The sequence below is a fragment of the Perissodus microlepis genome, chromosome 18 (genome assembly GCF_051167445.1).
Source record: "Perissodus microlepis isolate ML-2025 ecotype Zambia chromosome 18, ASM5116744v1, whole genome shotgun sequence".
NCBI lineage: Eukaryota > Metazoa > Chordata > Actinopteri > Cichliformes > Cichlidae > Perissodus > Perissodus microlepis.
In genome coordinates this window covers 31,837,541-31,862,325 of record NC_140478.1, presented here as the reverse complement: position 1 = coordinate 31,862,325, position 24,785 = coordinate 31,837,541, and the positions used below count along the sequence as shown (strand labels likewise).

At 41.3% G+C, this 24,785-nt stretch overlaps 2 protein-coding genes and 1 gene segment (V, D, J or C); 2 read left to right on the top strand and 1 right to left on the bottom strand.

Moving 5' to 3' along the window:
* Positions 1–13,926: 13,926 nt before the first annotated feature.
* LOC146368588 (general transcription factor II-I repeat domain-containing protein 2-like) lies at positions 13,927–17,384 on the bottom strand. Its single transcript, XM_084913570.1, has 2 exons — positions 17,166–17,384; positions 13,927–16,956 (listed from the first exon to the last, which is right to left on the bottom strand). The coding sequence occupies exon 2, from the start codon at positions 15,193–15,195 to the stop codon at positions 13,927–13,929; it is 1,269 nt and encodes a 422-aa protein (XP_084769696.1). The 5' UTR covers positions 15,196–16,956; positions 17,166–17,384.
* Positions 17,385–18,159: 775 nt separating this feature from the next.
* On the top strand, positions 18,160–21,630 carry LOC146368587 (uncharacterized). Its single transcript, XM_084912346.1, has 4 exons — positions 18,160–18,988; positions 20,364–20,600; positions 20,733–20,807; positions 21,167–21,630. The coding sequence occupies exons 2-4, from the start codon at positions 20,420–20,422 to the stop codon at positions 21,313–21,315; spliced, it is 405 nt and encodes a 134-aa protein (XP_084768472.1). The 5' UTR covers positions 18,160–18,988; positions 20,364–20,419; the 3' UTR covers positions 21,316–21,630.
* Positions 21,631–23,392: 1,762 nt separating this feature from the next.
* Positions 23,393–24,397, top strand: LOC146368586 (T-cell receptor gamma chain V region V108B-like). The segment is given in 3 exon segments: positions 23,393–23,396; positions 23,749–23,967; positions 24,060–24,397. Coding segments are annotated over 3 exon segments (561 nt in total).
* The last annotated feature ends 388 nt before the right edge of the window (positions 24,398–24,785 follow it).

Sequence of the window (24,785 nt, the reverse complement as noted above, 5' to 3'; positions counted from 1 at the left end):
CCTTTTTTCTCCCCTGACAAACTTTTTGAGCCATGCAGAATGCTGTCCGCCCAAAGAGAGGAAATAAAATGTAGGCCAAAGAGGCCTTGCAGCAGCCAGAGAGGGAGAAGGAGATGGAAGAAGGAATTTCAGTTGTGGCTGGAGACACTGAAGGAGAGGATACCAGGGAGCCAACTCTCCTTGATATTGCTGGGATTCTTCAGGCTTTCATGGGATAACAGGAAGTTCGAGATAAAAAGCAGAGAGAGGATGCTATACTGCAAGAACAGCGTTTTAAGAGTTTGCAACACCAGTTTCAGCTTTTGCAAATGGAAGTGCAGGCCAGAACCACCCCACTTCCAGAGCCCACATCAACTGATCCAGAGTCTGTTGAAACTCCAGCTGATTATCAGACACAAGCAACATCTCAGCATGAGGGTTCTGGCTCAGCCTCCATATTAACAGGTCAGTCTGTGCATATTCATCATCCTAAACTGGAGAAACTAGCTGTTGAAGATGATGATGAACATTTTCTGACCACTTTTGAGAGAATTGCATTTGCTTGTCGCTGGCCAGAGTCAGACTGGATTTTTCACCTCATTCCTCTTCTGACTGATAAGGCTCGAAGTGCCTATGTTAATATGGATGTGGACGATTCACTGCAATATGAGAAGGTCCCAAGGAACTGTATGCAAGACTGAAAGAACTTTATGAGAAATGGATTCAGCCTAAAAACAGAACTATTAAAGAAGTTGGTGAAATTATTATCTTGGAGCAGTTTTTAAGAATGCTGTGTCCTGAGCTTCGGGTCTGGATTAAGGAGCATAATCCAAAGTCTGCTGCAGAGGACGCCACCCTGGCTGATGTGTTTGTAGCTGCCCGAAGTTAGAGTCAGCCATGGAGCAACAGTGCATGGAAGGCTGCCAGAGATTCACGTTGGTCGCAACCCCCTCAGCATCCTCAGAGGTCAGCGACGGGTGTGGGTAAGCCCTTTACAAGGGAAAAGCAGCCTCTGAATACCTCGAAGCCAGGTAAAAGGCCACCAGTGTGCTACCTTTGTGGACAGCAAGGTCACACTAAGCCCATTAGTCCTAATTATCAAAGCAAATTATCTCAGATGTGTTTTGTGCCTCACCAGAATGTGGATATTAAATCTGAGAGAAGGCAGTCAAATAAAATCACCACAGTTAAGATTAATGGACAAGAAATGAATGCTTTAATAGATACTGGCAGCACACAGACTCTGGTACACAGGAAATATGTGTCAAATGACCACACATGCCCCTCTGAAACCATATCAGTTTGCTGTATACATGGTGATGAAAGACCATACCCCACTGCTGATCTGTTTATTGAAGTGTAGGGGACACCCTATCTGTTAAAGGTTGGTGTAGCTGATAATCTGTCCTATCCTGTAGTTCTTGGGGAGGATCTGCCAGTCATCTATGATTTGTTAAGAGAATTGCAGGAGTGCAATGTTGCTATAACAAGGGCTCAAACTAAAAATCAGGATGAGCATTATGCAACCCTCAGTGCTTTACCCTTCTTTGAGACTGAACTAGAGACAGAACCCGGGAAGTCTCAGAACCTACGCAGTCAAAGAAGATGTGAAAAATTTCAACACACTGTTGGAAAGACATCAGTTCAGACTGCTCCAGATATGCCTTTAGGTTTTTCAGTACCTATGAACATCAGACAAAAGAAGCAGGCTGATCCAACTTTGTCTGCCATGTTGCTGAGGGCTAAGGAAAAGGAATCTGTTGAATCTGACACAAATAAAGAGCTGTACTTTCTGCAAGATGGCATTTTAAACCACCAGCACGGCCAGGTTAAGCAGTTAGTGGTCCCTAAAACAGCCCGCGAAACAGTGGTTACTTTGGGGCACTCCATTCCCTGGGCTGGCCACCTGGGGAAGCATAAGACCACCGCTCGCATTAGGCGATACTTTTTCTGGCCTGGTTTGCGCTCAGATGTTGCTATGTTTTGCAGGAGTTGTCCTCAGTGTCAGAAGACTTCAATTAGGTTCCCCACCAAATCACCACTCCAACCTCTCCCAATCATTGGTATACCATTTCAGCGTCTTGGCATGGACGTAGTTGGTCCTGTAGAAAAAAGTAAATCTGGAAATCGCTTTATGCTAGTCATTACAGACTATGCTACGAGGTATCCTGAAGTCTTTCCATTAAAAACTGTTAAAGCAAAAACTGTAGCTTCCTCATTGATTCAACTGTTTTCAAGGGTTGGATTCCCACAGGAGATTTTAACTGACCAAGGCACTAATTTTATGTCCACACTGTTGAAAGAGGTCTATAAGCTGTTAGGCATCAGGAGTGTGCGGACAACCCCTTATCACCCACAGACAGATGGACAGACGGAGCGCTTCAACCAAACTCTCAAACAAATGCTCCAAAAGTTTGTCAATGATACAGGGTCTGATTGGGACCAGTGGCTGCCATACCTCCTTTTTGCCTACAGGGAAGTTCCTCAAGCCTCCACTGGCTTCTCCCTCAGCTCATTTGAGCTTCTTTATGGCCATGAGGTGAGAGGCCCATTGACCCTGCTAAAGGACTCATGGGAGGGAGAGCAAGGTAAAGAGGAATCGGTCAATGTTATTTCCTATGTCATTCATATGAGAGAAAAGCTTCAGCAGATGAGTGAACTGGCTCAGAGCCATATGGCAGCTGCTCAGAGGCAACAAAAGACTTTGTTTGATAAAAAAGCTCGCCACAGGAGTTTTGTCCCTGGCCAGAAGGTTTTGGTAATGTTGCCAACTTCTGACAGCAAGTTGCTGGCAAAGTGGCAGGGACCCTTTGAAGTACAGAAGAAACTTGGACCTACTACCTACAAAGTTTCCACACCAGGTCTCCAGCGAGGGAGTAGAGTGCTCCATGTTAACCTTCTTAAGGAATGGATTCCACGCACTAAGAATAAAACAGAGGGTTTGCTTATTCACAGCGTGGATGAGGAGGAAGAAGTTAATGACTACTTGCCTTCAGTAACAGTCTCTGTCCTGGACCTGAGCCATCTCACCAGTAAGCAACAGTCTCAGGTAACGCCTCTGATTAATTCAGACATATTTCAAAAGTACCCAGGTCGCACAAGTCTGGTGGAGCATGACATTGTTTTAAAACCTGATGCAGCTGTGAAGCATATGAGTTACAGGATATCGGAATGCTTCCTGGTGGAGTTAAAGGAGGAGGTGGACCTCATGCTGTCTCTTGGAATCATCCAACCTTCAACAAGTGAGTGGTGCAACCCTGTTGTGTTGGCTCCGAAAAAGGATAGCACAATACGATTTTGCATCGACTTCAGGTACCTCAGTTCCATATCAAAATTTGACTCTTACCCGATGCCACGCATTGACGATCTCATTGAGCGTTTGGGGAAGGCAATATCTAACGACCATTGATCTCTCCAAGGGATACTGCCAAGTACCTCTCACTAAACAGTCTCAAGAGTTGACAGCATTCCGTACTCTGTGGGGATTGTCCGAGTTCACAGTCCTGCCATTTGGTCTGCATGGGGCCCCAGCAACATTTCAAAGACTAATGGATAAGGTACTCTGTGGTCTCTCAGCATTCACCTGTGCGTACCTTGATGTTGTTTTCAGTGGAACTTGGGAAGAGCATGTGGATCACCTAAGGAAGTGTGCTCTTGCTAGGACTGAAGTCCAGTACCTCGGGTTTACTGTTGGAGGTGGGACAATTAAACCACAGGTTGATAAAATTAATGCAATTGCATCATGTCCTCTTCCACAAACCAGGAAACAGCTGTGATCCTTCCTCGGCATGGCTGCGTTCTACAAGATTCATTCCCAACTTCTCAGCTAGAGCAGCCCCACTGACGGACAGGATTGGCTCAAGATGTCCCAATAAGATTCAGTGGTATTAAACCCCGATTCTTTTGTCCCCATGACAGAACAGAGAAAACCGACTCATAGTGTGTTAAAATATTGATATTTCTTTTTATTCAATCATCTTCCGGAAGAGAGAGACCCATGCACAGCTCAAACGCCAGTTGCAAGAGCTCTAACATTAGAATCATAAACTGTGCTTCATATAGGTGTTATTTGGGTACTTTACACGTCACACAGTCTCAAACATTGCTTATATGGCAAGTTCCTCATTTCAGTGTCTTATCTATTAATATGGCTGTGCACTAAAACTTCCTGTTTTTCAGTCTGGCTGAGCACTTAGTTTGTCAGTTAAAAGTGGCCTTGCTCTACAAGCCTTCATTATTAAAGTACATAAAACATGATGAGCAGATACACATTAAAAAAACAATTCTTTTTCCTAACAGTCCCCCTTTTTCATTTATCTCTTGAGAAATGAACTAATTCCTAATTTATCATATTAAGTTTACTGCAATACAATCCAATTGAATTTCATTTATATAGTGCCAAATCACAACAAAAGTTGCCTCAAGGCGCTTCATAGATACAGATAAAACCCCAACAATCATATGACCCCCTGTGAGCAAGCACTTTGGCAACAATGGGAAGGAAAAACTCCCTTTTAACAGGAAGAAACCTCCGGCAGAACCAGGCTCAGTTAGGGGCAGCCATCTGCCGCGACCGGTTGGGGTGAGATAACAGAGACTTAGAGGAGAGAGACCTAATATTTAATAATCCACATTTCACTGTTTTACTCTTTGGTTCAGATGTGGATTCTGTGTTGTTCTTTCTTTGTGATTGTTTATGTTTAAGTTGTTTGTTGCTGGCTTTTAGTTTGTTTTTGTCTGTTTGGGAGCTGACACAGTCTGTATGGAGATGGTTTTTTGACGGGGTAGCATCAGGAGAGAAGCTCCAGAGAGGCGTGTCCCATGTTAAAAGCTAAAATATAACAAAAGAGATTCTGCTAAACAAAACAAACCTTTCAATTGCCCAACCCTATCTGTCCCCTCAACGGGTTGTATGTTTTCAATGTTTCCTTATTATTTTTGTTAAAGAAATCAAACAAATAAATCAAGCTGTGTGACAGCACCTTGCGTTTACGCCGGGCTGTGAGCTGCCTTAAATCTTCCTACACCCCCTTTTCACCCAGTTTAAAACCACTCCTGACTTCCCTCAGTGTACACTGTAAACTCCCAAAAGATACAATTAGCTTTTCCTGGTAAAAGGTCCTAGATTATTTTGTCAACCTTTGGAAATATCCTCTAGAGTTAACCCGTTTAGGCCTAGTTTCTTCGCCCCCTTTAATGGGTAGCGCACTGTGTTTGGGCAATTTACATAACATTTAAATCCTACAAACTATTCCTAAAGTCCCTCTCATTACTTTTATGCTCCCATTATAACCTGTGTCTAACAAGCTTTTGATCTTCTTTGCAATGTAAACAACTAGGTGTCTTTGTGCTCTGTTCTTCTCCTTTCTCTGGTTGGTTCCATTCGGTCTCGGGCTTCCAGGATTCTCGCCACCCCTGTGGTCGCTGTGGTCCTGAAATCTTCTCCTGTAAAGGATAGAAAACAAAAAGCATCTCTCTGCTACACCTCACTAATCTACTGTGTTCATCTAATGTTCCTTTAATCATTCAAAGTTGTTTCACCATATCATGTTCTGGGCTCTGTCTTTTATATTAACTTTACTTAATCTCAATGCTCTTCATGTATGTGAGCAACACTTTCAGTTTCATTAAACACACCCAGGGTAAGATATAAACCATCACCATCTGAGCATAAAAACAGACAGAGATCTTCTCTGAACAGCTCAATTCAGCATGGTTTCATTCATTAGGGTTATGCCCCTTCGCGCGTTCTAAGAACATAATTTACATCTTAAGAACATCATTTGCATATTTTACAGACAATGTTCAATTTTTAGAGCTAAAGTCAGACACCCAAGTTCCTCTTTCTAGCATCTTCTTTCCATACAAGGCAATCAGTTTCAAGCCTACATGGTTCCTGAGATGGATGCTCTTCTTTAACTAATCTCCTGTCATCTGTTACCAACTAGAGTAAAATGCAGTTAGAAGCTAAATGAATTTCAGGCCTTTGGCCTGCCAGGTTTATGGATTCTATGTGTTTGTAAGCGTGTATGCTGTTATCCTTCTATGCTCCAAGTCACTTACATAATAGATTGTCTGGACATCGTGCCAAACAAAGCTTAAAACCTTCAATAGACTGGGCATCAACTCCTTCATGAGCACAATCGCAATGTGTATTAAAAAAAAATCACTTCTACGCATAAAATCTTCAATGTTATTCATTTGGGTAAACGACACTTTTAACACCCTCTTAAGAAGCTCTCTCCTTCTCTCATCTGCTCATCTCAAGCACATCCCGTACAAAACTTGCTTCCTCTTTTCAAGCCCACATACAAGCTCTACCACATTTGCTCTATATGGCTGTCTCACTCTTGACATGTTTCCTATCAACTTATTCATGGCATGTCTATCTTTACAGCTTCTGCGTCACCAGTTCCTACACAAAGACAAAGCAAACTGTGTTTCACCTCTACCCTAGAAATAGATCTATGTAATATCTGTATGTGTAAGCCTGCATTATAACCACTTACTCTAGAAATCAAAAAGAAATCAAACATTTTCTACTCCTAAAATCTTCGCTAGTTTTCCCCAAAGCATATCTTTTATTCAAAGTGTGCTGCAGTTTCCCTTTAAGTTTGGTATACAGCTTATTATGAACACCGGCATTTTATCTTCTAAACAGGATTCAGTTCATTTTAATCCTTTAACTTAAACATGAAAATAACCATTTCTGCCTCAGTTTTACCATATCTAAATTATCAAAAACCCCAAAAGTCATACAATGATCCTAAAACCCATTTCAAATTAAACCTTAAATCCCTCCTTTTGACACATCTTATGTGTCACAAACTCTAGATGCTTCACCCGAGCTTAGGAAATTAAAAGAAAAAGGTTAGTCATATCATTTCTCAAAACACCTCAGCAATCCTCCTCTCAGGTATATCTTCTCCGGCCCTGCAAACCTGTGTTTAAGGAATGAAATCAATTTAATCATCATGTCAAATCTTTTCGAACTCCTGGCTCCATCCGGAGCCTGCATCCTTGGAACTTCCTAGAAACAAAACCTGTGTGTTAACCCGAACTTCACATTTCATACTCAGTTTTCCCCACTTATGATCCAATCTGCGTTATAAGAAAGAAAACTTAAAACAGAACAGTTATCAGTCATGTGTTTAACCTTAGTCCAGTCTTTATCTCAGTGTCCAGTCGGTCCAACTTTAGTCCACATCGTCCGTCCAGTCACCGTCCATTTACACACATTCACTCACACACATTCACACGAGATATTGCTGATAGTGGAGACTCCCGCGCAAATAATCAGATTCTCCACCGTCAGCAACATGAGCTCATTCATTTGTTTTATTTTGTTTTTTAGGAAAATAGCTCTTTAAGCTTTTGGACTGGATTGGCTCGCGGTCCAACCTTTTAGACAGGGACTTACAACCTGATCAGGTCCCCACAGGTAGCCTTTTCCTCCGCCCATTGTAATCTGGAAAGGTCACCGTATGTTTGTTCTCCCGGAAATTTTTACAGCGCTGTTATTCACTCTTGCAGGCCTGCTTAGAACAAAAATGAGAAAAAAGAGCCGATTATTAGCTCATCAAAGCACAAAACAAAATCACCTGACAGGTTTTCTCTAAGTGCACTGTTACAAAAATAATGGGCCCCTCTTAGACATGTCCATGTTTAATAAAACTCCCTCTATTAAAATAAGAACACCCAAAGCAAACTGACTGAATCAACCCATCACTACAACAACTTCAAAAATCTTAAACACACAAAAGTTTTGCCACAAGTTCTTCAGGGTCCCGACACTCTCAGGTCAACTGACATAATTTCACCTGCTCAATACACAGAAAGTCTTGTTAAAAGCCACACAATTTGCACACCATCATCACTAAATTCTAAATTTTCTTTTCTAAAAACTACTACACACTAAGCGATTTGGACAAGATGATAAACAGACTCACATGCTCAACATGCTGTCTAGTCTTCATGAGCTCTCTTGTATTTCTAAGGTTAATGCATTTTTTGTTTGTGTGTGTGAGTTCGTATATGTTTCTTTTTGCAGTGTTTCAGACTCCTTCACAATTCTCCCTTTAAACAGTCAGTTTTCTCTTTCCCAGGTTTGCAAACCCAAATTTTGATTTCCCACATTAAATAACAGCATTCCTCTGTGTTCAGCCAGGAGTTAGAGCTCGCTTGTCAGGTTTAGTGACGCATGGCGCTGTAAACACTTCAACCAGAAACTTGCCTGAACATTTCCAGTGATGTTAACCTATAACTTTCTTCCGACCGCTGCATGTGGAAAATTGATCCAGGTCTGCTTTTCACCTAAAAATAACAAAACTGAGACCTTTTCATTATTATCATCACTGCTTAACCGACCCGCTTCTCTCTCTCCGGCCAGAAATACCAATTTATGTCATGTATGTAAGTGTAAGCGTGTTCTTCATTGCATTTATGTTATGTGGTCATATTAATTGAGTGTAAGCTGCTTCTTCATTGCATGTGTATTTTTGTAATCAGGTGTAATTCATGCCTCTTTGCACTGAGCTGTAGATTCAAACTGTCTCACTTCTGATTCTTTCCAAAAATAATTTCACATGTAACAATTTGTGTTTGTGTTTTCTATTCATTCATGTAATTGTTAGTTCATGTATTTATTTTTCTCGGTCTTTCTCTTTTCTTTTCTTTTTTGGTGTGGTGGACAATCCTAAACCTCCATGACTTCAGCTTCCATTTTCAATCCAATTATATCCTGTACTCTCGCACTCAAACTCGTCCGGGCTTGACCTCTGACTGGTCCCTGTCCCTCTCTTCACAGTGTCCTGTGTGGCCTTAAAATCTCCAACAACACAGTCCCACTCAGATTTCTTCTTCTCGGTTTCTTCTCTGTTAATCTTTCAGTCTTTTCTTGTAGGTTAAGTCCCAGCATGGCAAATATCACATCCAGTGCCTTCAAACAGTCGTGTCACTTGTCAGGTTTCCAGCTTGTATTTCAAAGCTCATGTTCCATCAGTGGTATTCATACATGCTGCTGCTTGACCCTTCAGTGTTATAGGTCAGTTGCACTGTACTTTGCCTGCTGTTAACTCTTCAAGTCCACGGTGTTCTGTCTGTCTTCTGTCTTCATCAGGAGATCGACTGTCCTTTAAGCTTCTTCTCAGGATAAGGACAGAATGAGAGGTCAAGCTGTAAAATTTAAGCCAAAGCCTGGCCTGTTTCTCATCCCAATTCTGTTAATCTATCCTTTTGCTGCTGCACTCATGTTTTTAGGTTGACAAGACTCCACCTGTATTGACACACTAAAACATGTAATTAATATCATTTTATTACTTTTTCTTAAGACATTCAGTCTCTAATTCCTCTGTTTTCATGTTGCAATGTCTCTCACCAGCTCACCAGCTATATTCAGACTTCCTGTTTGACGCACGCGCACACACACACACTCTTCTCTCAGACTTCCTCTTTTTCCCGCACTCTGCTATGAACCTACGTAGTGTTATTATTACTTATTTATTATTTTGTACAAATCACAGAATCACTCAAATCCAGTATTCACAACATTCAAACACTTAGAATCACCCAAAACCTGCTTGTGATAGACTATTTTCATCAAACCTGCTGTTTAGAATCAGAAAGAGGAAGTAGACCACACCCTGTTAAGTGCGTATACGACCTCAAACTGAAAGAAAAACAATTAAAACCTCTAATCAATTTTCACATTCCACACCAACAGGTTCAGCGATGTTCACAACGATATATTTATAGAATCACCAATCATTAAAGGATTTCACAACATGCACACTTTCATTTCAACACACACTCTCAGCATTCTTCCAGCCTTAAAATCACTGTTAAATTGCAAAGTTCTTTTAAATACCAAAATACTTATTTTATATTACAACGACGTCTTATAATCCCTGACATACTCAACACAAGAACCTAACCAATTTTGACAAATTTTAGTAGCGTCGAACCCCAGGTTCTGACCTACTGTATGAAGCGTCCACCACTAGGGTCTGACCTTCTTGTGATCAATTAACCAGTATCAGTGGCCCGATTTCTAAAACACTAAGTCAATTTAAAAGCGTCAACCAACCCAAACTCTGCCTGAAGCTCTATTTTTGGCATTTCACAGCCAAGGCTTTCCCCGAAGTTTTAAGTTAAGGTTTCACGCCCGAAACCCGGTTTCTACTGCCCAAAAACTGCATGATATTGTCCCGGGCGACAAACTGGTGGATACCAGTAGCTATTTTTAACCAAGGTCCCAAGTCATTGGCAGGTGCCACCTGGGATAACCTCACGCCGGAGGATCCTTTTACACGTCTGTAAAAGGGAGGGGGTTCCCACCCCTGAACTTGATGCAGTCTTAGAAGCCCAGCTTCCGTTCGAAAATCATTTCAAAATTTGAAAACACCACACAAAACCCCACACAAGTGATTTTATGGATGTCCAAGCCCAGCTTTATATTCAATAGGGACTTCAATCCCACAAACAAATGACCTATTATCCTAAGCATACACTACTTCTTTTTCTCTTTTACCATGAAATACCATATTACCTTTAACTCAGTACTGTCATTCTCCAAGTTTCATTATCCTTACTTCAAAGCTTCTCATTACTTCAAAGTTTTACTTTATTCTCAAGAATTCAGATTTACCACTACTGAGCCAATTTGATAGTTAAGATCATCTACTCAGCGAACAGATAATTTAGAATTCAGCCAATTTGCACAAATTAACTTTTTGAACAGGTTTGTGCCTACCTTTAAATCTTTTTACACCGGTCTCCTGTTCGCCTCATATCAGATCCAACCTTTGGCCACATTTGTTCTCTCTGTTGCATGACGAACCGAGCGGAAACACCAAATATTAAACCCCGATTCTTTTGTCCCCATGACAGAACAGAGAAAACCGACTCATAGTGTGTTAAAATATTGATATTTCTTTTTATTCAATCATCTTCCGGAAGAGAGAGACCCATGCACAGCTCAAACGCCAGTTGCAAGAGCTCTAACATTAGAATCATAAACTGTGCTTCATATAGGTGTTATTTGGGTACTTTACACGTCACACAGTCTCAAACATTGCTTATATGGCAAGTTCCTCATTTCAGTGTCTTATCTATTAATATGGCTGTGCACTAAAACTTCCTGTTTTTCAGTCTGGCTGAGCACTTAGTTTGTGAGTTAAAAAAGGGCCTTGCTCTACAAGCCTTCATTATTAAAGTACATAAAACAATCTAATGAGCAGATACACGTTAAAAAAATAATTATTTTTCCTAACAGTGGACAGCTGAAGCCGTTGCAGCTTTTAAAGATCAATGTCAGCAGGTGCGATTCTGCGAGATCTCTCCCTGAATGGTCGAGGGTCTCTCAGCCTTATGTGGTGAGTGACACCTTTGGCTAAGCCGACGTCCCACTCCTCCAGGGAAAAAACATCCGCTCTTTTTGATAACTTTGCTGCTAACCTGGCTTTCCACTCTTCAGGGAGAGGAGAATCTCCAAAGTCAAACAGTTCAGGGTCAATAGACCTTTCTTGGGCGGAGGTCTTTGTTAACTCAGTGACAGTGTCCACCAAGTACACCTGAGCTAGCACTGTACCGGTGGGGACAATAGTCTCTCTTTGGGACTCGTTTCTTAGCAGAAGTGTGAAACTGTTAGTGTCCATCTCAGAAGATGGTAGTACCACGGGTGGAACCAACACTCCAGCTGGGAGGTTTGTGGATTCGCCCACCTCCACCATTAGAATGCCTTTGTCTAATGGCTGCTGTTGTTCCACCTTGCAAACTGCATACTGTACTGCACAAGGAGGGATAGTGATAGGCCCGGGGCCTTGCCACTTCACGTGACCCACCACACCTGTTTGTTGGGTGATAAGTGATGAGGGCTGTTCTGAGGAGAGGGTATTTATCCTCAGTGAGTGAACCTCATCTTTCCCTTCTACCTCTTCACAATCTCTCAGCAGAGAATGCAGTTTCTGGGAGTTAGTGCCAATGATGACAGGAACCGGGTCTGGGCTCTTTGGATCTGGACACACCAAGGCCAAGACAGTGACTGTCTCTACAGCTTCCTTTGAGTTGGGGGGAAAACCCACCTCAACTGCCACATACCCCTTGTATGGGTAGTTGGAATCAGTCAGTCCCCATATGGCGAGATCTTTTAAAGGAAGAATGGGCACATTGGGGATGAAACGGGAATACCAGCTCTCGAATATAATGGTGACTCAAGAGCCGCTGTCAAGGAGAGCTCTACATGGTTGTCCTTCTATGGTCACATCGGTCATCATGGATGGGCCAACCAATCCTTCTGGGAGTCCACACTGTGAGGATGTGTGCACGGAACTTTTCCTAATGGAACCGACCTGTGTGGGCTCAGAAGCGCCACCTGTAGCTCCTTTTCCCTCTTTGCTCCTACGAAGGGCTGCAAGTAGCCTCTGAATTACTTTGGCAGTGTTTTCAGGAGCCATGCAGTGGGTGGCAATATGGCCATTCTCCCCACACCGGTAACAGAAGTAACTTTCTGAATCTTTTGCAGCACATGGTCTGTTTACCTTGCTTCGTCTGGCTCTCCCATCTCTCTTTGTTGAGTCAATTTGGGTTGAACCCTGTGACACTGCCATAACTTTTGAACTTGCTGCTTTAACTGTTGGACTTCATTCTCCGCGCCAGTCTCAGCAACTTTCTTGGTTTGTTTCAACATTAGCTCGGCATCTGAGCGCTTGCTTGTTAACTCTTTAAGCTCAGAGCGTAACTCTTTGATCTCGGCTTTGAGCTCTTGAACCTCTGTCGATTTGGCTTTTGTCTCTTCGCCAACTTTCACTTGTCTAACTGTGGTGTTTGACTCATGCCTCACTCTTGCATGGTCTTCTTCCTCTCGAATCTCACTGAGCAGCTTCAGGAAAGCGGGTGGCTCTTCCTTTCTTTCTCTGAGTCTTAGCTGCAGTAACATTATCTCTGACTCAGTTGTACCCCGTATAAGCTGGTCAATACATGCACGGTCGACTCGATGGCTAGGGAGACCCCCTCTCTGCACTACTTTGGTCAGAGAGCGTTCCAATCTTCTCAGGAAGTCTGACAGCTTTTCTCCTCGCTGTTGACCCAGGCTCCTGAAGGCGAGATACAAGTCTTCACCTGACTCCAGGGATCCAAATGCACTTTCTAGAGCAGGGGTGCTCACACTTTTTCCGCATGTGAGCTACTTATAAAATGACCAAGTCAAAATGATCTACCCACTACAAAAATCCAAAACATATACTTATTTATAAATATATTGAGGATTCTTTATATCTACAATGTATATACATGCATAACCGCAATATCCAATATTTCACAACACAATTAACAATGTAAATTTTTTGTCATTACCTGAGTTTACTCTGATGACTTGCACTGAATTGAATCAGCCAGGGATGCATAGTCCGGACAGTAGCTGCTGACGGCCAGCCTCAAACACACTTCCAAATGTTCATCAGTCATGGTGGAACGGTACTTGGACTTAATGATCTTCATGTGGGAAAATGATGACTCACATAAATAAGTGGAGCCGAATAATGCAGTCAAAGAGGCAGCACATTTCCTCATGTTGGGGTACTTTACTTCTGTGAGTAAGTTCCAGAACTGTCCATGATCTCTGGACTTCAGCTCAATGTCGGCTTGTAGTGTCAAAATCTCATCTTCCACTCCAGAAGAGTTCAGGTGAAATAGTTTTGCAATTTTTGATGCGAGTGAATCGACCTCAGCATCTTCCCGAAAAGGATAGCACATGAAGGTAGCGACTGGCTCGAGCAAAGAAAAGTCTTGAAAGCGTTTGTCAAACTCTGACAGACAATTGTCAATCTGCTCCGTGTAGCGTGCACTGTCAAGTTGCAAACAGGCCATCCCTTGCATCTCCAGCTCTGACGCCAGGTTTTGAAAGTTTATCAAATCATGGCGCTGCAGCTTTAAAGAGAGATGTTGCATCTTTCATTTGAAAGCATTAACTGAGCTGATCATGTTGATCACTGTTTTGTCTTTTCCTTGCAGCTGTAGATTAAGGTCATTCAACATGTTTGTCAGATCGGTTAAAAATGCCAAGTCTAACAGCCACTGACCGTCATTAAGTTGCATGTATTCTGCTTGTCCAGCTACACGGAAAAACTCCTTAATCTCCGGACAGAGCTCTCGAAATCTTTGCAGGAATTTCCCTCGACTAAGCCACCTCACGTCAGTGTGTAGCAACAACTCAGAGTGGTCGCAGTCAGCCTTCTCCAGATGTGCACGAAATAACCGTCTTTGAAGAGATCTGGCGCGAATAGAACAGGCGATCTTCGTTGCAACATTCATGATCTCCTTCATGTTGAGCATTTTAGCGCATAACGCTTGTTGGTGGATTATGCAATGGTAATTTAGGAAGTCCGGGAAAGCATCGTCCTGCCTGCACTTGGCAATAAATCCATTCAAGCGGCCAACCATTGCGGGTGCTCCATCTGTGGTAATAGACACCAATTTGTACACTGGGAGCTGGGTTTTCTCGATAAAGTTTTTGAACGACTGAAATATGTCCTCTCCTCGCGTCTGTTCTTTCATGGGCAGGACTGTTAATAGCTCTTCTTTTGCAGTGATATCAGTAAACACCATACGAATGAAAATGCACACCTGGGCTGTGTCACTCACGTCCGTAGATTCGTCCAACTGCAGTGAGAAACACTGGCAATCTCCGATGTCCTTCCAAAGTTGCTGGGTTAAATCCTCCGCCATGGCTTCACAGCGCCGTGTAACTGTACTTCTTGACAGCTGGAGAGCTTTGATCGAAGATGTTATTTCTGCCTTATTTTTAAAGTCTCGGAACAATGAGTCAGCTGCTTCAACGAATGCCTCTTTTACCATCGCTCCATCTTGAAAAGACTTCTTGTTTTTAACGATGATGTGACTCACCCGGAACGATGCTTCGGTGGCGGCTTTCGCTTTTGAAGTTTGTTGTGTGAAAAATGACTGCTGTCTGGACAACTGGGATTTTAGTTTATTCACCTTTTTCTTTCTTAGCTCGCTTTTCGGCGGGAATGTAGTGTCGTATTTTCCGTGAACAGTTCGAAAATGCCGCTCCACATTTCCCTTCTTTGGCATTGCGATGGTAGCCTGGCAGATGAGGCAAACGCACTTCGAAAATGACATCGTGAAAAAAAAGTCCTCCTCCCATTCCGTATGAAAGTGATACGTTTTTGTCTTCTTACTTGGTCCAGCTCCCTCACTCATTTTTAACCCTTTCTTAGGTTTAAGAGAAAAAACCGAGAGCTAAAAATAGGAGTTAACTCGCTAACTAGCTTGTCAGTTTTACTACACTTCGCGCCGCTGTTTGCGCATGCGCAGCGACCTAAGCGACAGAAAAAATCTGATGTCATCTGACTGGCTTCCCTGTATCAATCAAGTGACGGGATGGATGATAGGCTGGCATCTATTTTTTTTAATGGCATGCGATCTACCAATACTACCTTTGCGATCGACTGGTCGATCGCGATCGACGTATTGAGCACCCCTGTTCTAGAGCCTCTACATAGCTCTCTGGGCTAGCATCAGGGTTATCTCGGCGTACAGCTTGGATGATCTCCAACGCCGGTCCCTTTAGGCTCTCAACTACTCTCCTTCGCTTCTCTCTCTCAGAGCAGTCACACTCTTCAATCATCAGGAGAGCCTGCTCAACCCAGCTATCAAGGCTCTCTTCACCTGCTGGAGTGGGAGAGTGGCCAGAGAATATCCGCAGACGTCGAGATGCAGTACTCTCACTGGTAGGTCGCATAGTTTTCGCTAACAGGTCTCCGACTGCCCGAATGATGGATTCAGGGGAGTTCTCCTGTGGGGTTTCAGTAGACAGCAAGGCACTAACATCATCAATTGTTTTTCCTTCTTCTACCATTAGTTTCTTAAGCTTGGCTGAGAAGTCATCAGCTGACCTCACAGTTTCAGTGAGGAGGGAAATCTTCCAGACAGGACCTCCGTTCAATGGCTGTACATGTGGTGGTATGCGGTCTGGCTGAATATCTTGACAGCATTCACACAGCACAAGGTTATTGCCTGTCTGGGTGTCTCTTAGTCTATCTCTCACTTTTACTCTTCCAAAAGCTTTCACTGACTGAGCAGTCTCTTCAATGTCTGATAAGTCAAAATCAGTAGGAACATCATGCAGTACAAAAGCACGGTTTGGGTCTATACCTGCTTTACTGCACCAGCTACTAAGCTCAGGTGCAATTTGAAACTCTTTTCGAGTAGTCATCATACAAACCCTAATGCTGGTGTGCTAGGCTGTGAAAATCTGTAAACAAAATACTCCTTTAAAGAACAAACTAGTAAAGTTAAGCACGGGAGTATCCCAGCGGTGCCTCCATAATTGTGTAACACCCGTCCCACGTTCTATTGAGAGGGGCCCTGGGTTCCTGTTGTTACTTTCCTATTGATACTCCCTTTTTAATGCTTATAGTATTAAATATGCAATAAAACTACACTATATGGAAATAAATCACACACAAGCAGGTCAATTATAAAGTTAACTCCACTTTAGCGAATGCTTAATTAACAACACAAAAGAAAATAAGTAAAATCAATAAAGTTTGTTAAACAATGGTAAGGTATCTACCTCAACAGAAACAAAATAATCAAATAATATTGTGGGCCCACACGCACTCTCACCAAACACACACACACCTCAAGTGCTACAGTCTTTCTGCTAGCAAACCCCTCGTTGCAGGCCTGAGTCGTGGCTCGGGTGCGTTGGGACCTAAAACAATATGGTCGCTTCACTTGTTGCCAAGCAGTAAAAATAAAAAGCACGTGCAAACAACAGTACTCACACCTCCAGGCAGTTCAAGGGGATAGCGGGGAAACTGGGTCACGGCTACCAGCAGGCCGCGGCAGCAGCACTCACAGTCGTCCTTTCCACGTGCTCCCACGTGAACACATAACTTCAGCACACCAGCAGAAGGGACCTCTCTGACACGCCAGCAAGACGTCCGTCTTCTCCTACTGAATCACACAACCCCGCTAAATGCCAGTTCACATGCGATAACATTCAATCTTAGCATTAGCTTAATAAATAAAAACAGAGCAGAACAAGAGCTTAGCGAATATGCTAGGCTACGCTAGCGGCTGTGTTAGCGGCTAGTCGCGGTTAGCAGTTAGCCCGTTTTACACAATAACATTGGGTTCAAGTGTCAGACAAAATTCACATCTACCTCACAGTAGGGTACAACAGTTCTCGACTCCAGTTAACTATCCGTCAACCCGAAAATGCGTGTCGCCCTTCTATGAACTCTGCGTTCACTCGACACTGTTCAGCTCTTGTCTCTCTCGCTTCCTGCAGAGTGCACACGGCTCCCCACTTACTCCCACCCCTCTATCTGAGACTACTTCAGGGTTCACTGGAGCTGTAGTACATATCAATACCATATCAAAAATAATGACATAAACCTCAAAATACAAATAAAAAGGTTGTGCATTTAACTGACACACATCACATACTTTGCAGGCATTTGTATACATTCTTGAACATATTAAACATTTGCAATTAACTATCAATATTAATGAACAAATTTAAATAATGAGCTACTTATATAGCCAGGGCTACATTTGAGTTTAGGGTTTAATGGTTATTGGTTTTCTTCTTTAGTGTTTAGTTTATTAACAAACTAGATTGTACTGCATCGTTTGTGATTTATGATTGTGTTTGTTTGTTACCCCTCATGTGTCACAATGGTCTGATCAGCCATTATATATACCCTTGTATGTCATTTCATGTTTAGGTCAGTTATTTTTGTTTGGGCAGTCATTTGGTTTGTTAAGTTTGCAGTCTTTGCCTGAGTTCAGCTTTGTTTCTTTGACCTCTTTTATGAGCTCAACATTTATTACTCTTGTAAATATAATTTTTGGGGGTTGAATAAATGGAAACTATATTTTTCTAATAATTCCTGGGACTCCTCCTGTTTTTCAACTCGGTCCATCACATCCACCCTGGAATCCTTCTAAACGGAAGCGCCGGGGACGTGGACATGTACGTGGCACACGCTCTGGGAAGCTGCCCTCAAACAGCCCTGCCTTCTTCCTGTTTACCCGACGTCATCACACCATGCACACCTGATGCAGTTTTATTGGTTGCCATGCTGACAGGATACGATGGGAGGTGGAGAAATTAAACAACTTGCAATTACTGCATATCCAACCTGCTACCATGGATGGACAGAGTTAAATTAGCTCTTTTAAATGCAAGATCTGTATTAAATAAAAGATCTGGACTTTTTCGGTACTCATAAGCTGAACGTCATGTTCCTAACTGAGATATGGCTGCGCGGTGGTGAAGTGACACTCTTGCTGCAACTTTGCCCCCAGATGCCAGTTTCTTCAGCTCTTCTAAAATACACCAGGTGTGGTTTGAAGGACGCAACAAAACCACATCAGAAAGACATCAGAGACTCATCACATCACTCGCTGGATTCACTGGATTATTTTTCTTTCACCATTATTTGGAACAAAGAAAACAAACGTGACTGGTTTGTGTCATTGTGGTGCTGCATGGCCCACTTTCTCCTGAGATTCAGTTCACAGACAGATGTTCTGATAGTTTTCAGTAGAATTTGCTGCTAGAATTAAAAGCTCATTGTGTGATTAATGATGGTGAGCCAGATGGGCCAAACCATGATACTATCAGCAGCATGTTTCATTGTAGTGGTGCATCATTGATGGGATAAATGGACTGGTGCTTATATAGTGATTTTCTATTTTCATGTGGACTAAAGTAGTGGACTGACCAACAGACTGACATTAACATCAGAGCCGTGCTGCTAGTGTGGCTAAAAGAAAAGAGAAGAAGAGACAGTCATGTTGATATGAACATTAGAGAAACACATCATGGAGCTGAAATATGATCCTGCTTCCTCATTTGGACTCATTCACCTCAGCTGACACATTCAACAGCAGACAGGTTTTTGTAGCAGTCTGTCTCACTGTGGAGATTATAACGACTACCCCATCTTTGGCTCTGGAACTAAACTGTCTGTAACAGGTAAGAACAAACATTTATTTTCCTTCAGTTGTTTTATTGTAGAAGCTGAAAATGTGTTTAAAGTCAGTTTCTGCTGCTTCAGGCTTTACATGTTAGTTTTTCATCATTAGTAGAGAATTCATCTGCAGCCATTGTTACATAAGAAAAGCTCAATAATCTCTGAAAACATGTTGAAATCTCACTGAACAACTAAAGTTATTCTTTATTTCTGCAAATATTAGTGATGTTACAAATATTTAGGATTTGATCCTCTCAGTGATTCTGCACCATCTGCTGGTTTTTAACACGAGATCATATTTGGTGTTAAAATTAAATCATTAACAGATTAACAACAAATATGCTTTCAGGAAATATTTGCTTTATGTTGAGGAACAAATATTTTTTTTAATAGTCAAACATTCATGTAGCTGCTTCAAAAAGGTAAAAAAAGTATAAAAACAGATGCTGATTAGAAAAACTCAGAAATGATATGACAGATAAATTAAGGATGAATATGACATCGTTAAACTCCGATATTTATTTCTGAGATTAAGTCGTGTGTGTGGATTTGTACGTGACAATAAAAAGTTAATAATACTTAAATTTTCCAAAATACTTTTCGATACAATTTTTTTATTAAGTATACTTTGTCAAATAATTTGTATTTTATGACTAAAAATATCATGAAGTATATCTCATATTATTGAAAACGTTTTATTCAACATTTCAGTTTTAGTGTTTTAAAATAGTTGCTACAGTTTTTTATTTGAATAAAAACATAAATTAAAATAATCACTGCATTACTTTTCCAATTTTTACACAAAAATATTTAAGAATAAATTAGTCTGAAAGACAAATATGGTCTTTATGGTAAAATATATCAAAGACAAGAAGAATGGAAATTTTATTTGCTGAATTGAATTTTGTGAAATTATATTTAATTTTATTAATAGTACAAAAAAATATAAAAAAAGATGAATTTATTTTTGGGCAGAAGAGGATCTCTGTTAGAACTCGTGTCTAAGGACTAATAAGAAAAATACATTTTCACTTGTATAAAGACAAATGTAAATATTTTAAAATTGGACTGAACTAAATTTTTATAAAACAATAAAAAGCAAACACATGACGAATTAAACTGAAAGGAATTTAATTTGACTTTTAAAATCATGTTGAGTGTTCCTCATGTGAGCCATGATGACATGAGGTGATGACTGTGTTTGATATGAAGCTGAATCCAGTGTATGTAGTGAACTTTGTGCTGTATTGATGAGTAGTTTAGTGATCAGAGTCCATGTAGTTTCCAGGATCAGACTGAATGCAGTGCAGTGCTGGAAGCTGCTGCTGACTGTGTGAATGTGTGTCTGTGCTGCTTGTTGCTTCAACAATATTTCAGCGCCACATAGACTCCACGCCGATGGGGACAGCTCCCTGCTGTGTGTGCCCCCATTCATGTTTCCATCTTTGGTCCAGCTGACTTGTAATACACAGAAGAAAGATGATCCGGAGGAGCTGCCCACAGACGTTGGAAAGGAGCTGGAGCTGATCCATGAAGAAGAGAGCAGCACATATACATGCAAATGCTACATCAAAAATGTCAGCAACAACACAGTGGAGGCCCGAACACAACAAGGTAATGAAGGCTTGGTGACTGTGTTCAGCAGTGATTCAGCTTCATGTGGAGATGCTGTCAAAGAGAGCAGAGTAGCAGAGGACTGACATTTCTCACTGCAGCTCCAAACATTTGACTCCTTTTCTGTTTCAGAGCTTCCAGCTCCAGCAGCCTCCTGTCCTCCAGAGAGAGAGCCAGCAGACCTGCCAGCTCTGCAGCCAGCTGACTGTAAGATCACCTGCTGCCTCTCTGCATGGACAGCTCCAATGTCCAATGAGGGAGCTGGAACAAGTTTAGGGACTCAGTCTTAAAGTTGCACTAATTGATCAAATCTTCATCCAACAAGCTCTGATAAAGCCACTGTACACTAGCTGCTCAGCACCAAGCAGCAGACAGACCATAATATGTCAGAGATCAGTTTGTTAGCTGCTTGTGGAGTTCTTCTGCCCCCAAGTGGACACAAACACTACATCAATTCATCCACTTGAAGAAGAAGCTGTGACTGTTTCTATTTGGACTTTTTCTCCTTGATCTGAGAGGAATAACCCGACTGTCTGTCTGTCTCTTTGTGTCTGTCTGTCCTTCAGTGTCCTTCCAGTCTCAGTGCAGGGTGAAGCTGCTCTGCCTGCTGTACACAGTGCTGATAGTGAAGAGTCTGGTGTACTGCTGTGGACTCTCTCTGCTGATGATGCTCACAAACAAGGGACCGTCCACCAACTGCACACATGCTGACTGACTGTTTCCTGCTCGCCTTTTCTCACCATCAGATTTCCTCCAGTCAGCAGTCAGAAATGTAAATTAACTTCTGGTTGGTTCAATGTTTCATTACTGAGCATTTGACCTTTTCTCATTTAATCATCTTAAACTGTGTAATATAAATTTACAAATAAACATGTTTGATGTGTTTGTAAAAGTGTAGATTCTTTATGTGAAGATTTCTTTTGTACATCTCTGCAGAAAAACTCAACTGATGCATTCAGATCCCACCATAACAAAATAACAGTGTAGTTCTTTGTCTGAAGTAAAAATAAAGATTTGGGTTTTAAGAATATGCTTCTCATTTCTTCTGTGATACATAACCTGTGTGACTGCAGCATTCACAGATCATAAACTTGCTCTCCTGCAGCAGACGGGCTGTGTGGGTTTCTGCTCTGCAGCCTCCACACCGTTAGCTGTGGCTTTTCACTTTAATAACACAATGACAGTTACAAGCATGAACTCTGCTTCAAGTTATTCAGGAAGCATCTGTGTTCATGTGTGTGAGAGAAACAAAGTGTGAACTCAGAGCTGTTACAGAGTTGATGTTTAGTACGATCACAAAAGACAAATACAAGATGAAGTCTAAACATTAAATCCCACAGAACTCAAGTTGAACCGTTATGATTTAAAAACACTGAAAAAGGGAATAAATTAAGACATTTGTAAAAACAATTTCACAAAACACCATCAGTTCAGATGGATATTGAGCATCTTTCTCACTTTTTCTAATAATCATAAATATGTAAAATGTTTAATCAAAATGTGTCATTGATTAATCAGCTTAATTATTCAGACTAGTACAATTTATACAAATAATATAACTGAGTTAAAAATTGAAATCAAATCATAATTATTATAATTAAGACCAGCACAGAGAAACAAACTCAAACAAAGAACATTCATCAATTTGATGATTTAACCAGTGCTGAATATTTATTAAGTTCACCCACGCTGTGCTGTAAATTCTGTTGATATTAATATTAAGATTTAACCCTCATAATGTCGTCCTGATTTCCATACACCTGTGGTCCTCAGGGGTCAGAAATGTCCCCACTTCATTTGAGTGATTTTTAAAGTATAAAGTATAAATTGTCAATCAATTCAGTGTAAACAAATACATTAAATGATCAGTTATTGTGATTATTGTTTCACAACCAGAGTCGGTCGCTTTAACAGATGATCACAGACGGGTTTATGTCAAAGTTAATGTAGGAAGCTGTTTTTAAACTACTTCAAGTTTTTTACTGGCAGCAAATAATCAGGTTTTCCTTTGGGCTCAAAAATGACCCCGTCTGCTTTGACTATTTATAAATGAAAGGTATAAAATATCATCCATCTCTGTGTTTCAAGGTTTGATTCAACTTTATTCCAACTCATTGCCTGACATGTTTCTGTATTTTGGCATGGTAGGAACACCAGGGCATGGGTCTGAGTGAAGGCAAACTTTCATGAGGACAAAGGCGTGTCCATATTTGACACAAGTGCAGGAGGATAAATTATAAATTCGCTGAACTTTAGTGATGCTTTTAAAGAATCTGTGATTTTAAAATCTTAAATGCAAATATAAAATCTGATGAGATTTATTCCACAGATTTGTGTTTTATGTCAGGGAAAATAATCTATAACAAGTTAAGTGATTTACTATGAAGTGAAAAAGACCAAATATGAAACAGATGTTGTCATGGAGGAGTGGACTCAGGCGCAGACAAAACTCAGACGCTCGATGGCGAAGAATTAAGTGAAGTTTATTACAGGAGGTTCGGTGTGACGACAACGAGTGATGAAAACAAACATGAACTAAAGGCGAGAGCCTAAAAATCGGCTCTGAGGTAAATGACTAATTTACAAGGTGTCACGTATCACACCACGCTGTGAGACGCTGTCAGCAGCACTGAAGGAAAACACTATGAACAGTGTTGAGACGACACCAGCCTCTCCGATCCTTTTGTCTTAGTAGAGATCACAGAGATGTTTCCAAATATTCCTACTTTTGTACTGTTGTGTAAATGTGTGTGTAAAGGTGGATGACTGCCTGCTGCAAATGAAATCTAACCATGGGTACAAATAAATGAAGCTGACGTGAAACACAGCCCTGTTTTTATTACTGTTTATAGATATTAGAATTGATGATCATCATTTTGAATGATTCTTAAAACTGTCGTCAACAAAACAGAACAATTAAAAATGAGATGCTGTGAATATTATTTATTCATTTTGATTCACAAAAACAAAGAAAAGGTGAAGATATTCAAAAAGTTAGATAAAGAAGAAAACAACAGATAACAGTGTGTGTTACTAAATTCACAGCAACATGAATGTTTCTGAGTGTTTGTGCATCATGTGACCCAGATTTTTGGATCTGCTGTCAGATTGAAATGAAGACGATGAAACCACAGCAGCTTCAGCTGAGCTGTCAATCAGCAGCAGCAGTCTTATCTGTGGGCCGCAGGGGCTGATGGGAGCTTTGAGGACCTGTTAGAAACCACGTGGCCCTCGTCTGATCTCACAGCTCGTCCTTGTTTGGCCTCAGCTGCATCAGAGCGCCACTTCTCCCCAGGTTCACCAGAGGAAACACCACTGCACAAAATGCTTTTCCTCCCAGCTGCTGCTCTGTGCTGTCTGTGTTCAGGTGAGTGTTTCCAGCCAATCAGGAGCCAACAAAGTCAACCTGTAACAAACACTGTCACACTAACCTTCATCTATCTGTCTGTGTCTCTACAGCACTGGTTACCATGGCAGCAGAACAGCTGATTCAGGACGATTTAACATTGACCAGGAGAGTTGGAGAAAGTGTCTCCTTCAGCTGTGGAGGGATAGAACAGTGTGATAGCAGTGTGCCCTATGTATTCTGGTACCAGAAGAAAGAAAAGGAAACATTCAAATTTATTTATGTTTTTCATAAAGATAGTGGTGAAGTTCCACCTGATTTCGAGAACAGTACTTTCACAGCTATAAATAAAGGGAAAGGCTGGGAGTTAGAGATTAAGAATATTCAACATGATCATTCAGCCACCTACTACTGCAAATGTTGGAAGCTTGATCCCCACAGTGAGAAATGATCCCTGCAGCCTGAACAAAAACCAACAGATGAACAGATGTCAAACAGTGTCTGTGACAGGAAGAGAGCAGTAAACCACAGCCCAGCTTCACATGTTTCACCTCCATCTCAGAGTCACAAACATACTGAGCTCAGGGACGATTTTTATTTACTGCTGTCAGAAATTCAATTCTATTTATTTCTGTTTAAACAGATTTTTCATCCTGTTTTAAGACAGAAACAAGAGGAACAGATGACATCAAACTTCCAAATGTAAACAAATGTATCCTCAGTCCCACAAAAACATTTATTCAAAGTGAAAGAAAAACAGATTGTGTCAAACTGAATCAAAGTCCATCCCTCATTCACAGTGTTAATGTTCTCTTCATGAAAACTCTTCCAGCAGCACT

Coding starts and splice junctions, on each gene's coding strand:
- LOC146368587 (XM_084912346.1), top strand. CDS start 20,420: ATGTTTCCATCTTTGGTCCAGCTGACTTGTAATACACAGAAGAAAGAT. Junction 20,601..20,732: donor GGAGGCCCGAACACAACAAG/GTAATGAAGGCT, acceptor TTTCTGTTTCAG/AGCTTCCAGCTCCAGCAGCC. Junction 20,808..21,166: donor AGCTCTGCAGCCAGCTGACT/GTAAGATCACCT, acceptor TCTGTCCTTCAG/TGTCCTTCCAGTCTCAGTGC.
- LOC146368588 (XM_084913570.1), bottom strand. CDS start 15,195: ATGAGTGAGGGAGCTGGACCAAGTAAGAAGACAAAAACGTATCACTTT.